Genomic DNA, 13,897 nt, shown 5'->3' with positions numbered 1-13,897 from the left:
GGAACCTGCAGTTCAGACCCTGCACTGCCAGGACCCTCCTCATCAAGAGAACCAGAACCAGCACCAGGATGGATTATCCATTAGGGACAATAGGCACAGTGCCTATGGCCTACGAAGCTCCCAAAGGCCTAAAAAAAAGTTTAAGCCCCCCCCCCAATCTCAGATGACTCAAAAAACGAGAAAAGAAAACTGCTAAATCAAACTTAATAAGTTGCTTTAGATGATTTACTTTAACAGCACAATAAAATAGTACAATATAGAGAAAAGTGGCAGCAGCGGCAACTTGTCCTGGGACTGCTTCATGAGGGCTGGTCAGTTGAGCTCTGTGGGCCTGATACAGCCAAAATGACAGCAGATTGACACCCCAGTATTAGGGGACCTATACTTTGTACACAATGCAAATATTTATCTATAGATCTCTCTTTGGGGGGCCTATGATTATGATTGTGCCTAGGGCCTACAGGGACTTTAATCTGGTCCTGACCAGCACCCCCATCACGACCCAAGGACACAGCTCTGTCTTCATCCTCTGACTGGGAGGAGTTGCTTGAGGACCTGCCAGCCCAAGTAGAGGCCCCCCAATGGTGCCAGAGACCACACTTAGAAAATTAGACAAGCCCCCTTTAAGAGTATTCCCCAGTGAAGCGGGGTGGGGCCAATCCACTCTACCTGGCAGTAGGCATAAAAACCAAAAGTCACCTCCAGGCATCAGCAGGAGCAGCATCTCTCACATTGTTATACCAAGCTCTCTTGAGGGCCTGGCCCACTTTCCCCATTGGAACTGTCTAAGGTCAGTGTCCTCCCTGGATCCTTGCCTTGTTGGGCACCCTGGTTTCATGCCCTGGTTCAGCCTGGGAAAGGATATGGCGAAATGAGCTCTGTAGCCTCTCAGGTCATTTTAATCTATTCTTAGTACATATGTACCTGTGTTGAGCTTTGTTATTGAAAATAGATGCCAGGACTAAGCTCTGCCAATCACAAAATGTTAATGCTGTCTCTCCACCTGGGAGAGACAAAATGAGTCCAATCACAAAATGTTCATGCTGTCTCTCCACCTGGCTTCACTCTCCCACATGGTGGGAAAAGAGACCTGGTGCCATTTTCCTGATCCAAATCCACCCACCCTGAGCAACTTACCCTAAGGGGCAAAACATACAGGCACTAACATATTAACACTCTTGTTCCACAGCACAGTAGCCAATTAGATCAAGCAGCTGACACGAGATGGTGTTATCCCTTCCAGGTCCCCCCTCCCCCCCATGCATGCCTCCGGAGATGAATTGAGAGGGAAAGTACATGAGTACAGTAAGGGACACATCGGGGTCTCTTAGATCCCACAGGGGAGGGATCAACACTGGAAGCAAGGAAAGACCCCAGATACATCCCTGTATCCCTGCTGTTTACCCTATCCTATAAAATACAATTATAATGTTTATTTTAAATTGGAGTTGCTTACCTCATTTTAAAAACTATATTAAGCTGGGATCTATTTGCCCCTAATATCTGCTGGCCAAACTGTTGATTGCATGTGTAGGAGAGTAATATCTGGGTTTAACCAGCAGGCATGATTTTAATAACATAAAAAGACCCTTGCTGGATCAGGCCCAAGGCTCATCTAGTCCAGCATCTTGTTTCCCACTGTGGCCCACCAGGGGAAGTCCACAAGCAGGAGATGAAGGCAAGCCTCCTCTCCCTGCTGTTGTTCCCTAGCAACTGGGATTCAGAGGCAGCCTACCTCTGGACCTGAAGGTAGTCTATAACCATCAAGACTAGTAGCCATTGATAGACCTGCCCTTCATGAATTTGTCTAAGCCCTGCTTGAAGCCATCCAAGCAGGTGGCCTCTACCACATCCGGCAGCACAGAATTCCATAGATGAATTATGTGCTTTATTTAAAATCGCTTGCTTTTGTCAGTCCTAAATTTCCTGGCAATCTGTTTCAGGAGGTGCCCCCTGGTCCTAGCATTGCAAAAGGGTCGGGGGAGTTCTCTCCACCTCTTTCCCCTTCATCAGTGCCCTTCATCTTTAATGAGCCCATTTCCTTCCCTATTCCCACCACCCTTTGCTTTGCCTTTGTGAAGATGACGAGTTACCTCAGTGTTGTTTCCATCCTGTTGCCTCCTCTCTCTGATTGTTGCTGTTCTATCAACCATCCAAAACACTATTCACAGATGAAATCAACACTGAATCAATGGAAACAAATAAGTCAGCAGTGCGCTGGCCCCGAGTGAAGCTAGAGAGCACACAGGCAGATCAAAAGCTGCCTGCCTGGCTAGATAGTGCTGATGGAGCCGCCCTGCAGCAGCTATGCCTCATTTAATCTCACGGTGACACCGTCAGATGAAAAGAGAGATGAACATTAACATCAGTAATAGTAACTTGGACTGGTGCTCATTCAATTTGCCATCTTGAACGGAATGCGTTTAGTTTGTTTATGCAGTGATCTAAGCCACAGTAAAAATTTGCTGATCAAAACTTTGAATTCTTTATGCCTCCCTACATAAAATAAATGCACATACACTCTGAGCCCCTTCTCGCGTGCAGTGAGAAAAGGCTACCCGTTTTGTGGGGAAGAAGCCCGGAAGCACTTACCTCCCTACAGACGATCCTTGTGATGTCCCTGGGCAGGTGGATCCCCTGCCCAGATGAGCACCAGCTCCTGCCAGCAGCTCCGAGGGACAGGGTGCTGGGACGCATCACCCTGCCCACTGGATCTCCAATAATGCACCTTGCAAGTTGCATTATCCACAGTGCATTATGGGAATCCCTCCTCCCCGTGCCTGCCAGTGGCTGACACATGATCGCTCAAACAGGGTTAGGAGAGCACTCACTCTTCTCAACTGTTCTGAGGGGAGGCTTCATAGGCAAGTTTGTCACTGTGGTGCCGTTGGGATCGGGCATGATCCCAGCAGTTCACACGTGTGTGCAAAGCCAGGCTGGGCTCCCTTCTCCTGGTTTTGCACACGTGTCTGTCTATCCTATTTATAGGCCTCTTGACGTGTGCATCTCTAGGCAGTGTATGCAATTTAAAGCATGACAAATATAAAACAGAGTAAAAACAAAATAATTTCACAGAATAAAAAGTTAAACCAATCTCATGGGATAAAACCATTAAAACAGTTTAAAACTGATTTCAGTTAAAAGCCTGAGAAAGCTTGAGAAAACAGGTGGGTCTTGAGGGTCTTCCTAAGAGGAAACAGAGAAGGAGATGCATGACTACAACAGAACAAATAAAAACCAGAAGCAACAGGGAGATTGCACCTTGGGGCTGTGATGTCCCTTGGTCCTCTGAGGCAGAGGTGGGCAAATGGCAAGGGGAGAGGGCCGTCACTCTTTGGTAAAGCATCTGCTTTGCATGCAGAAGCTTCCAGGTTCAATCCCTGGCATCTCCAGGGAGTTATTCACACATGGCTTCATGCTGCAGGGTATCTGAAGAGCGAATCTACTTCGCAGCAGATTTGCAAGATGTCTAATTCGGGGGATTAAATTGACAGTTCACATAGCTGTCGGCAACTCCCTGCACTCCCTGGCAGATCTTTTTCCTGTGCTTTCCCACTTACTTGCTCCGTGTTTTTCCTCCAACCAATCACAAATCACACCACAGAGGAAGAGGCAAGGGAGTGTCTGTGTGTGTTTTAGTTTGACAGCTAAGAGCAAAGGATGGCGTAATGAGTTGCCAAGCAGCTGGATCAAACAGCAGGAGGCTTAATCCTTGCCTTTGTGAGTGACTGCCTTCATCACCTCATGTCCCCCCCCCCCAACACACCTAATGGAATCAGCTCAGACAAAAAAAGGGCTCAGGCTATATGGATATTCTGCATATCTAAAGCCTATGTAAAACATAGGAAGACACACATTTTGCAGTTTGTCCTTGTGTTTAACTCAGGAATTTCTCCCTCCCCCTCCCCTTCTGGACTTCCTCAATGGAGTATCACCAATCTGCAACAAGACCTCCTCCCCACAGAGCTTGCAATTGCAAATCACTTAGAGCAGACCATACCCCAAACAGCTGTCAAACTCCCCTTTATTGAGTTTTTAATAACACCGATTTACTGGCATGGCCACCCCACACATCACAGAGAAACTGTGGGGCATTATAGAAGACCCAGTCCATCCCCACCCCAAGCCTCTGAAACTAGAGGATTTTTTAAAGCCAGATATACTTTGGGCTAAGCCAGAATGCACAGCCTCCATTCAGGGAAAAACAAAGTCCTGTCTGTCCTAGTCCCTGATAGCCCGCAGGGACTTCAGGGTAAATCCAGCTAATATGTGGACTGGCACACTCCAATCCAGAGTGGATTCAACATAAAAGGCCAGTCTGTAAAGCCTCCAGGTAGGGCTTAGGGATGTGCACGGAACCACGGAGGCGTGGTCCGGCACTGGGGGGAGTGTGTCTTTAACGGGTGGTGGTAGTACTTACCCCCCCCCCGCCGCTCTTCCCCACGAAGGGCGCATGCGCGCCGCCAGCTTTTTCTACTTTAACCCTTTGCAGACAACGATGGGGGCAGGGGCGGCAGGGAGGAACTCTGCTGCTCCAAGAACGTTTTTGGAAAGTCCAGCGCCGGAGGAGGAAGAGCAGCGGGGGGGGGGGAAGTAATACCGCCCCCCTTAAAGACACACTCCCCCCCCCCCCGCCGAACCGCCAGAATTCCGGACCGGTCCAGAGGCCTTTTCTATGGCCCCGGACCGGTCCATGCACACTACAAGTAGGGCTGGGAAAGACTCCTGGCTGCCTGAAACCTTGGAAAGCCACTGCCAGTTAGAGCAGACAATAATCAGCTAGGTGGACCAATGGGCAAACTTGATATGAGGCAGCTTTCATAACCCCTCAAGCAGAACTTGGCTCACAAATAATATATATCTGGGCCCCAAACAATTTCTGCAATTGGAACTGCTTGTGTGGGACTTCGTATTAAAATGGGCGGGTTCACATGTAATGCAGAACCTTCTGGCCAAGTTGGTCGCCGGCTTGTCTGTGACTCTCTGAACCCATGCCAAGTAGGGTTGTGGTTGCCATATTCAAGCATTCCAAATCTGGGCACCCTAATTTGCACTTTATGCAAATTAGCTCACAAAAATGGCATATTATGCAAATTATCTGTTGCATTTCTTCTGGATATCTACCAACAGTAGTTGGGGAGGATTTCTTTACCTGGCCATTTACCTGAGCATTAAACACCCAGACTTTATATCCCAACACTTTCTAATGTACAAGTTCAGTTTTTAACTGTATCTACTTAACTGTGTGTAGTGCTGTCATGAATTGCTCACCAACTGCAGACTACCACCCCACTCAATTTTCCAGTACCCTAATATGCTATTTACTGGTGAAGGTGAAGATACCAGATAAGCTGAAGATAACAAATCAAAGTTCATGCTGAGGAGCAGTACTGAGTGTGTTTTCAGTACCACTAAATTCTACAATTGGCCCTACAAAACTGGTGCTAGGGATTAAAGTTTTCATGCACAGGTCTTGTCATGGTCACTATTTACATCCTGAGATAAGCACATAAACTGTAACACTAAAATGACTCCTTTTGATTTAAAATACTAGTATAGGCTGAAAAAGAGCAGGGGGCAGGGAGAATTCATGGTGGCTCAAAACAAAATAAAAACACACAAAAAACCCAAAATAAAATGTGTAGAAAATAACTGAGATATTAATAGCAGCAATAGAACAAAAATTCACTGAGCTTTTCAGTTAAGGCTGCAATCCTATACACATGTACTTGGGATAAAATCTGATTGAAACCAATAGTGCTTACTTCTAAGTAGACATGCATAGAATAGATTGTACTACAAAGCCAAAAACCTTAAACATTACAATACACAGGTAGACAGTGATTTACATCAAAATCAAGCTATCCTCTTGGCTGCCCCATAGAGATCCCCTGCTGACAAAAAACCAAAGCAACATTCCTCAGGGGTGTTACTTATTTTGTGAACCTCTCCCAGCCAACCTCCTGTACTTCACCTGACTTTCCCAAAGACCAGTGGTTGAACTGAATAGTGACCGCACATTTTGCTCCTTAACTCTGCTTCTACAAGGGCTAGAGCTTAACTTTAAGAAAGAAAGAAAGAAAGAAAGAAAGAAAGAAAGAAAGAAAGAAAGAAAGCTGGGAATCCAGGCAAGCTAATGGCCTAGCTGGACACTGAGGGACATGCTTAAAATCTGGTCGATACCCGGAAATCCAGGGGAGAAGGCAACCTTAACAAGGCAAGGATCTGAGGTGCACCTGGGGGGCATCAAACAGAGATGTGTAACCAAGATTATGTACCCAAGATTACAAGCCAAAGCAAATGCTGCTTGCCCTGAGGTGTGCATTATGTCTGAATCCATATGCTTCATGAAACACCTCTGGTTCATTCCAGGCAAGCCTGCCCCTCTTGCCATTGGGACCAATGGCTACAAGGCTGCTGATATAGGGAAGGCTTGTCAGTCATAGGGCAAGGCAGGCTGTGATAGCACGCAGGGCCTTGCTGGGAGGCCCAACCACGGGCAATACCTTTGGCTGAACTCAGCTACTTCCAACAAACGGAGATATGTGATTGTTGAAGTGCCAGCTTCAGGTTCCCTACATATTTTGGGGTAGGGGCGATCTCAGTTTCTGCATTATGTGTGAACCTGGCCATTTTCTATCAAATGGCAACTTGTGCTGTTATTATTTAATTTGCCTGGTTTTTACTCATACTAATAATTTCTGGCACGTGTTCGTTTTGTAATGGCCTATGAATAAAAACAATGCATGTTTCTTCACAGAAACAAAGGAATTTAATGTGTGGCCCCAGGATCTAAGGGAGGAGGAACTGATGGCAGTGGTGAGTTGATACCCATCTACTTGTCAACAAGCTATGAATACGTGTTTTCCTGAGTGCTTTTCAGCAGCCAATATATTGAGTGAGGCGGCTTGTGTTTTGTAGCTTATATTCATTAAGGTAGTATTATAAACTGGATGTGAAATAGCCTAGATATATTGGGAGGTCATTGGCAAGGCGTTTGAGTACACGGTTTACAGGCTCTTTTTGTGTAGCTGTGAAATGTAATGGTTGTTCTGGAGGTGACTGTAAATGAGATCAGAGATACTGCAACAGGCAAGTGTTGCTGCTGCTGCTGTTGCTGCTTTTGTTGTTTCATTGTGAAATCAAGATCTAGCATCTGGATTTTTCTGTCTACCTTCCAGTTGCTTTCCAATTCAAAGTGTACAATGGAGGGAAGCCAGTTGCTAACAGGGCTCTCATTTTGCCCCCACAACCAGTGGGAGAAGCAGGTGGGAGAAAGAAGGGACAAGGCACAATGGCGAGAGTAGAACTAGAAAAACAGCATCGGCATCATCTTAAACGGATTAGCCTGTTAAAGAGAAACATTTGGGTTGTGCCAAGTCTAGTTGCATTGCTTTCTATGCACATTCCTAGAAAAGAAGGTGTGGAGCAGCTGTACATCAGTATAATAGAAAGGTTAACACAGCTGTAGCAATCAAGACTGTCCATAGAAAATAGCTGTGGTATTCCAATGAAACAATGTACTAAGCCAGGGTTTCTTAACCTTAGACCCCCAAATGTTGTTGGACTACAACTCCCAGAATCCCCAGACATGGCCTTGTGGCTGGGGATTCTGGGAGTTGTAGTCCAACAACACCTGGAGGCCCAAGGTTAAGAAACCCTGTACTAAGCCATTATAACCACTACCACCACCACCACCACATTATCGTTATTATCATGATTATTATTAATCTACACGGTTCATTGAACCCTTTATAATTTTCTTCTGCTTGTCTCAAAATGTATAAGGAGAAAAATGTGAAAGGATTAAATGAAAACTATAAATTATTAATAATAAAGACGATACCGTGGTGCGCCTGCCCCACAGCTGTTTTCTATTGACCTCAATGAAGTACACTCATTCTAAGTCTGTAGCCCAGGATTAACTCCATGTCTCCACCAGACAATGAGGAGATTCTCATGATCGGGCAAAAGCAGCCTAAGGGAGCCTAGCCCACTTTTGCCCCATCGTGTGCTCCCATGAGAGCCGCATGGCTCCCGGCAGCAAACCTTCCTAATTCCCCCTCCCCTTGGACGACATTAGTGGAGCGAGCGCTCCGCTAACCCCGTCTATTTGGTCGTGTATTGCCTCCCGGCCCTGGGGGTCTCACCAGGATGCCCTGCACGCTTGTGCGGAGCATCCTGGAACTTCTGGGGGGCGTGCAGCCCCCGATCCCTGCTGCCCCTGCTGGCTCTGTGACAGATCCGGCAGTCGTGTGGGCAGCCAATCTGGCCGCCCAGGGCTGTCTGAGGATTGTCTGCGGGGAGAGTGGGCTAGCCCGCTCTCTCGGCAAACTGTTTTAAGGCAGGTCTTACTAATTGTGAGACTCACCTCAACATTAATTAGCAGCACTCTCCTTACCTGTGCACTTCCACTGCAGCTGGGGTAGATAAAGAAATCTCCCATCCAAGCTCTCTGTGTCTTGCTGCTAGGTACATACAGGAAGAGGAGAGGGAGAAGGAGGAGGTCTCTCTCCCCAGGTGAGAGAATGAAACCTAAGACCATCAGTCTAACAAAGGGGAAGTAGAGTAGAGAAAGTGTTGTCAGAGAGGGGATTCTCTTGCTCACTATCTCTACCTCCTAGTGCCCCTAGAGGTCAACGGGGTTGCTGGTGCTAAGAGCTGATGCCATCAGGAGCTGCATCTCCAACAAACTAGACTTGATGCTCATGAATATCAGTGTCAAGTCCTATTCACGTATTCTGTACAAGGTATGTGCAATCTGTGGCCAACGCTCTAATATTCATGAATATCAGGGAAGAGCAGGATTTGGTGGTGATTCTCATTAATTAGGTGTTTGAAAGTCATGTTTAAAACCCACACAAATGAGTGAAAACAATTTAACTGATAGCACCCAAACAAAGAAATGACATGATTTAAGCAAGGTTGCGTGACTGGGGAGTGTTTTGTTTTGCTGTGGGGATTTTTCGCTCAAAGGATTTCCCTTGTTTATTTGTTTTTTCTTTCACTTTTTAATAAAGATCTTCTCTTGAATAAGGAAGTTTAATTACATTGGCAACGCTTTGCAATAGGAAAGCTGACTCAGTGTTATTCCTCATGCAGTGTGAGCAAAATCAGCAAAGCACTGTTACAGAGAAAACAAACAGAACAGTGTAGCAAATTCAGGGGCATACTAGTAAACCACCAATACTAACAGAGGAAAAGGGTACTAAAACCATGAATTTGTGTCTAATCTGAGCAACGCTTCCCTTGCTATATATATTACAGGCTGATAAAACTACATGCACAATAAAATAGAGAGACTGGGCAACATTTCTTTGCAGATCATTTTGAAGAAACCTCTCCTCCGTCTTCTTCATTGTATACATGCTCGTTCAGTTTGGTTACAGATCACATGTGTGATCTGTAACTGGCTTCCATTAACTATCCCTACCCAGATGGGGAAATGCATGCTCTGTTGGCTGCTACACACGCGATTCTGCATTCTATTCCAGCAGATGAGGCTGCACATGAGTTGCTCTGGTTATTATACAGCTGTTCAGGGCAGGGGGGTGAAGTTGCTTTCCTCTCCTTGCCCTCTCATCAGCAGTATTCAGAATATCTGCCTAGAAGGCTGTTGTTATATTTATATACCACTTTTTGACAAAAGATTCTCAAAAGGGTTTACGAAACCAAAAGAATGAGAAAATGGTTTCCTGTCCCAAAGGGACTCGCAGTCCAGAAAGGGAGACCAGGGAGGCAACCACAGAAAGGGATACTATGCTGAACTAAGAGGGAGAGTGGCTCTCCCTCGACTAAATATAAGATCGCCACCACCTAAAATGGTGCCTCTTTGCCCAGGTAGCAAGGGATATTTACACATACGTAGTTTGGATTGGAGCCATAAGAAGTGTCTTTAGGATTATATCAGCAATATAGCCTGAAAGCCTCATGAGCTATAGTTCAGAGAGGAGAGGAAATGTGTGGGTGTCATTGTCTTGCAGCTGTTTAGTTAGTTTATCCCTTTTTGTACTTAATTGGGAAAGAGTCAGTTCACATACGCCTTGGTCATTGTTTCCGGGAATACTCAGTTTACAAGAGACTAAGCTAATTTCGTTATATGAAGCCTGTCATTTCAGTTGCAAAACAAAAATGTAATATTTCTCCATTAGAGATTGGAAGGGAAAAAAGAGAGAGAAGCCTGTCACACACACACACACACACACACACACACACACACACACACCCCATAAGATCACCAGTAGATTTACTGCATTCCAAAAGACTGTTTGTATATATGCCACATGTCCCCATCCATCACTCTTTCTGGACTCCACAGTTGTGACTGTTGTGGGTATTCTTTGAAATAATGGCTCTTTGGTAATTTTTTATTTTTTTTTAATTTAAAACACTTACATACCGCCCAAAACACAAGTCTCTGGGAGGTTTACAACAAAACAAGAAAAACAGATTAAAAGATTAAAACATTGCAATAATTAAAATTTAAAATGTTAAAACTATTAAAAACACAATTAAAACAATATCTAATCAAAAACCTGGGTGAACAAATGTGTCTTGACTGCCTTTTTAAAAGTTGTAAGAGATGGGGAGGCTCTTATTTCAGCAGGAAGTGTGTTCCAAAGCCTCAGGGCAGCAACGGAGAAGGTCCATTCATGAGTAGCCACCAGAGGAGCCGGTGGCAACTGCAGACGAACCTCTTCTGATGATCTCAATGGACAGTGTGGTTCATAGCAAAGAAGGCATTCTCTTAAATACCCAGGGCCCAAGCTGTTTAGGGCTTTATAAGTTATAACCAAAACCTTGTACTTTGCCCGGAAACTTCTCGGCAGCCAGTGTAGCTCTTTTAAGATAGGAGTGATATGATCTCTCCGAGATGACTCAGAGACCAACCTGGCTGCTGCATTCTGGGCCAACTGCAATTTCTGGACTACATACAAAGGCAGCCCCACATAGAGTGCATAGAAGTCTGGAGGTGACCAGCAAGTGTACTACTGTTCTGAGGTCATTTATCTCAAGAAATGGACGCAGCGGGCGTATCAGCTGAAGCTGATAAAAGGCACTTCTGGCCACTGCCTCACCCTGGGACACCAGGGAGAGGTTTGTGTCCAGAAGCACCCTCAGACTGTGTACCTGTTCCTTCTGGGGAAGTGTTACTCCATCCAGAACTGACTGATCAAAATCCTCTCCCGAGTTCCGACCCTGCACAATAAGTACCTCCATCTTATCTGGATTCAGCCTCAGCCTGTTACCCCTCATCCAGCCCATCACTGCCTCCAGGCAGGCATTTAGGGAGGTTATGCCTTCTTCTGATGATGTTGACATGGAGAAAAAGATTTGGGTGTCATCAGCTTAGGGAGGTTATGCCTTCTCCTGGTGATGTTGACATGGAGAAAAAGATTTGGGTGTCATCAGCATACTGATAACACCCTGCACCAAATCTCCTGATGATCTCTCCCAGCGGTTTCATGTAGATGTTAAACAACATTGGAGACAATACGGATCACTGAGGGACACCATACCAAAGTTCAGTTTTTGAAGAACAACAGTCATCGAGAGACACCATCTGGAATCTGCCCGGGAGATAAGAATGGAACCACTGCAGAGCAGTGCCTCCCACCCCCAACCCCCTCAGATGCTCCAGAAGGATCCTATGGTCGATAATATCGAAAGTTGCCGAGAGATCCAAAAGGACCAACAGAGTCACACTTCCTCTGTCAATTCCCAATTGGAGATCATCCATCAGGCCGACCAAGGCAGTCTCCACCCCATAGTCCACCCGAAAGCCGGTCTGAAACGGGTCTAGATAATCAGTTTCATCCAAGACTGCCGGGAGTTGGGAGGCCACCACCCTCTCAATTACCTTGCCCATCCATGGAAGGTTGGAGACAGGCCTATAATTGTTCAACTCTGAGGAATCCAGGGGAGGCTACTTCAGAAGTCGTCTAATAATTGCCTCCTTAAGACAAGGAGGCATCCTGCCCTCCCTCAGAGAAGCATTTATGATCTCTACTAGGCCGTCTACAACAACCTCCCTGCCAGATAGTATTAGCCATGTAATTGATTTGTAGCTGCCACTCAATGGCAACTTACGAGCACTGAGGAAGTTACTGTCAGTCCAATGCATAATTTTAGTTGTTATTAACTGCAGTGATGAACAAGATGGCAGATTTGGGGATGGCCATAACTGCACATACGACTTTGGAAGAGAGGAGTTTATACTTGAGTTAAATTATTCTTTTTCCACAGGCTGCAAAATGTGGCAGCCAGGTTGGTCTCTGGGTTATCTCGAAAAGACCATTTTACACCTATAATAAAATAACTACACTGGCTACCAATAGGTTTCCAGGCTAGGTGACTACTCAGTGATGGGCCTTCTCTGTTGCTACCCCAAGGCTTTGAAATGTGCTCCCTGCTGAAATATGAGTTTCGCCATCTCTGACCGTTTTTAAGAAGTTCCTTATAACATATCTATTCACTCAAGCTTTTAATTAGATTTTAGGTGTATGTATTTGTATGTATTTGTTTATTTCGGCCCAAGGCCAGCATAGATTTTAGGTGTGATTTTGAAATTCTCAGTGTTTGTTTTATGATGTGGTGTGTGTGTGTGTGTGTGTGTGTGTGTGTGTATATGTGTGTATATATATGGATATGGATGGCGTACTCAGCACTAATCCCATGTGTGGCAGCTCTCGTAAGAGTTCGCGCGCGAGCTGCTAGCAGGGGGAGAGGAAAGTGACAGCACCAGACAGGCTTGCGGGCTGGCAGGAGAAAATGACGGCAGGGGGGAGAAAACAGTAAAACAGTAGGGGTAAGGGGCGAGCAGATTGGCAAAGAAAATGGTGCCGGACAGTAGGCAGGCAGGGGAGAAAATGGTGGTGGCAGCAGCACTAGAGATGCAGATGCCCTACACCTTGCTCAGCTAGTTTATTGTAAACTACACAGACACAGAAGTTTGGGGTGATTAAAAAAATACACTAAATAAATAAATAAATGTGGAAGGAAATATTGGATCATACACATATTTTCTTCCGTAGACAAAGCCTAACTTTTCACCATACTGGGGAATGGGAGTAGATGGCAAAGAGTAGAATATCATATCATTCAATCAACCAGTGTTTGTTAGTTTTTTGCCACTGCCAAAATAAGAAATCAGTCTGAATATCAGTTTGTGAAGTACACGATGAGGCTATTCTCACACACAGCCAAACCCAGGCTAGGGAAGCCCAGCCTGGGTTAGGCTGCATGTGAGAACTTCCAGGATTGGGCTTGATCCGGGCAGGGCAGTGCTACCTAGCCCGGCTTTTTAGCCCAGCTGTTACCCGAGGTTAAGGGTGCACTTGCTCCCATAACCTCGGGTAACAGCTGGGCTAAAAATCTGGGCTTGGATATCTGATCACAGATATCCCACCTGTGATCAGTTCAATTAGTGAAGGCCTTTACCATTTGATGGAAGTCCAGATAAGACCTTTATTTATTTATTTAACGGCGTTGGGAGCTCTTTAAAATGGAGTCAATCGGAACACGTATTTGTTTGGCCTGGCTTTCCAGGGTTTTTTAATTGGTTTTAATACTTTAACCCGGTTTTAGGGTTTTTAAATATTGCAATTGTTTAATTGTTGTTTTAAATTTTTTAAAATTGTTAATTGTTGTTAAATTGTTTTTAATTTATGTTTTAGCTCTTTACTTTTTTAATGGTTTTGTTTTAATTGTAAACTGCCCTGAGCCATTTTGGAAGGGCGGTATAAAAATCAAATCAAATCAAATCAAATAAAAAAATAAATAAAAGGAAGCTACAGTAGCTAATATAGTAACACTGATGTTATTAGGCAAACAACTTCAGCAGAGGTAGTTTAGTCCAATCACAGAGCATAGCATCAGTGGCCAATCAGAGAACTAA

At 45.1% G+C, this 13,897-nt stretch overlaps 1 protein-coding gene across 6 annotated transcripts in view; it reads left to right on the top strand.

The window, feature by feature from the left end:
• PALM2AKAP2 (PALM2 and AKAP2 fusion) overlaps positions 1-13,897 on the top strand; it is a 392,130-nt gene that overhangs the window by 223,325 nt on the left and 154,908 nt on the right. For all 6 annotated transcript variants that reach the window (XM_053289405.1, XM_053289406.1, XM_053289407.1 and 3 more), the window contains one exon: positions 6,761-6,819. In XM_053289405.1, coding sequence (XP_053145380.1) covers positions 6,761-6,819 — 59 coding nt within the window. The remainder of the gene's footprint in view (positions 1-6,760; positions 6,820-13,897) is intronic.

The sequence above is a fragment of the Hemicordylus capensis genome, chromosome 2 (genome assembly GCF_027244095.1).
Source record: "Hemicordylus capensis ecotype Gifberg chromosome 2, rHemCap1.1.pri, whole genome shotgun sequence".
Taxonomy (NCBI): Eukaryota; Metazoa; Chordata; class Lepidosauria; order Squamata; family Cordylidae; genus Hemicordylus; species Hemicordylus capensis.
This window is presented reverse-complemented; position numbering and strand designations above follow the sequence as displayed.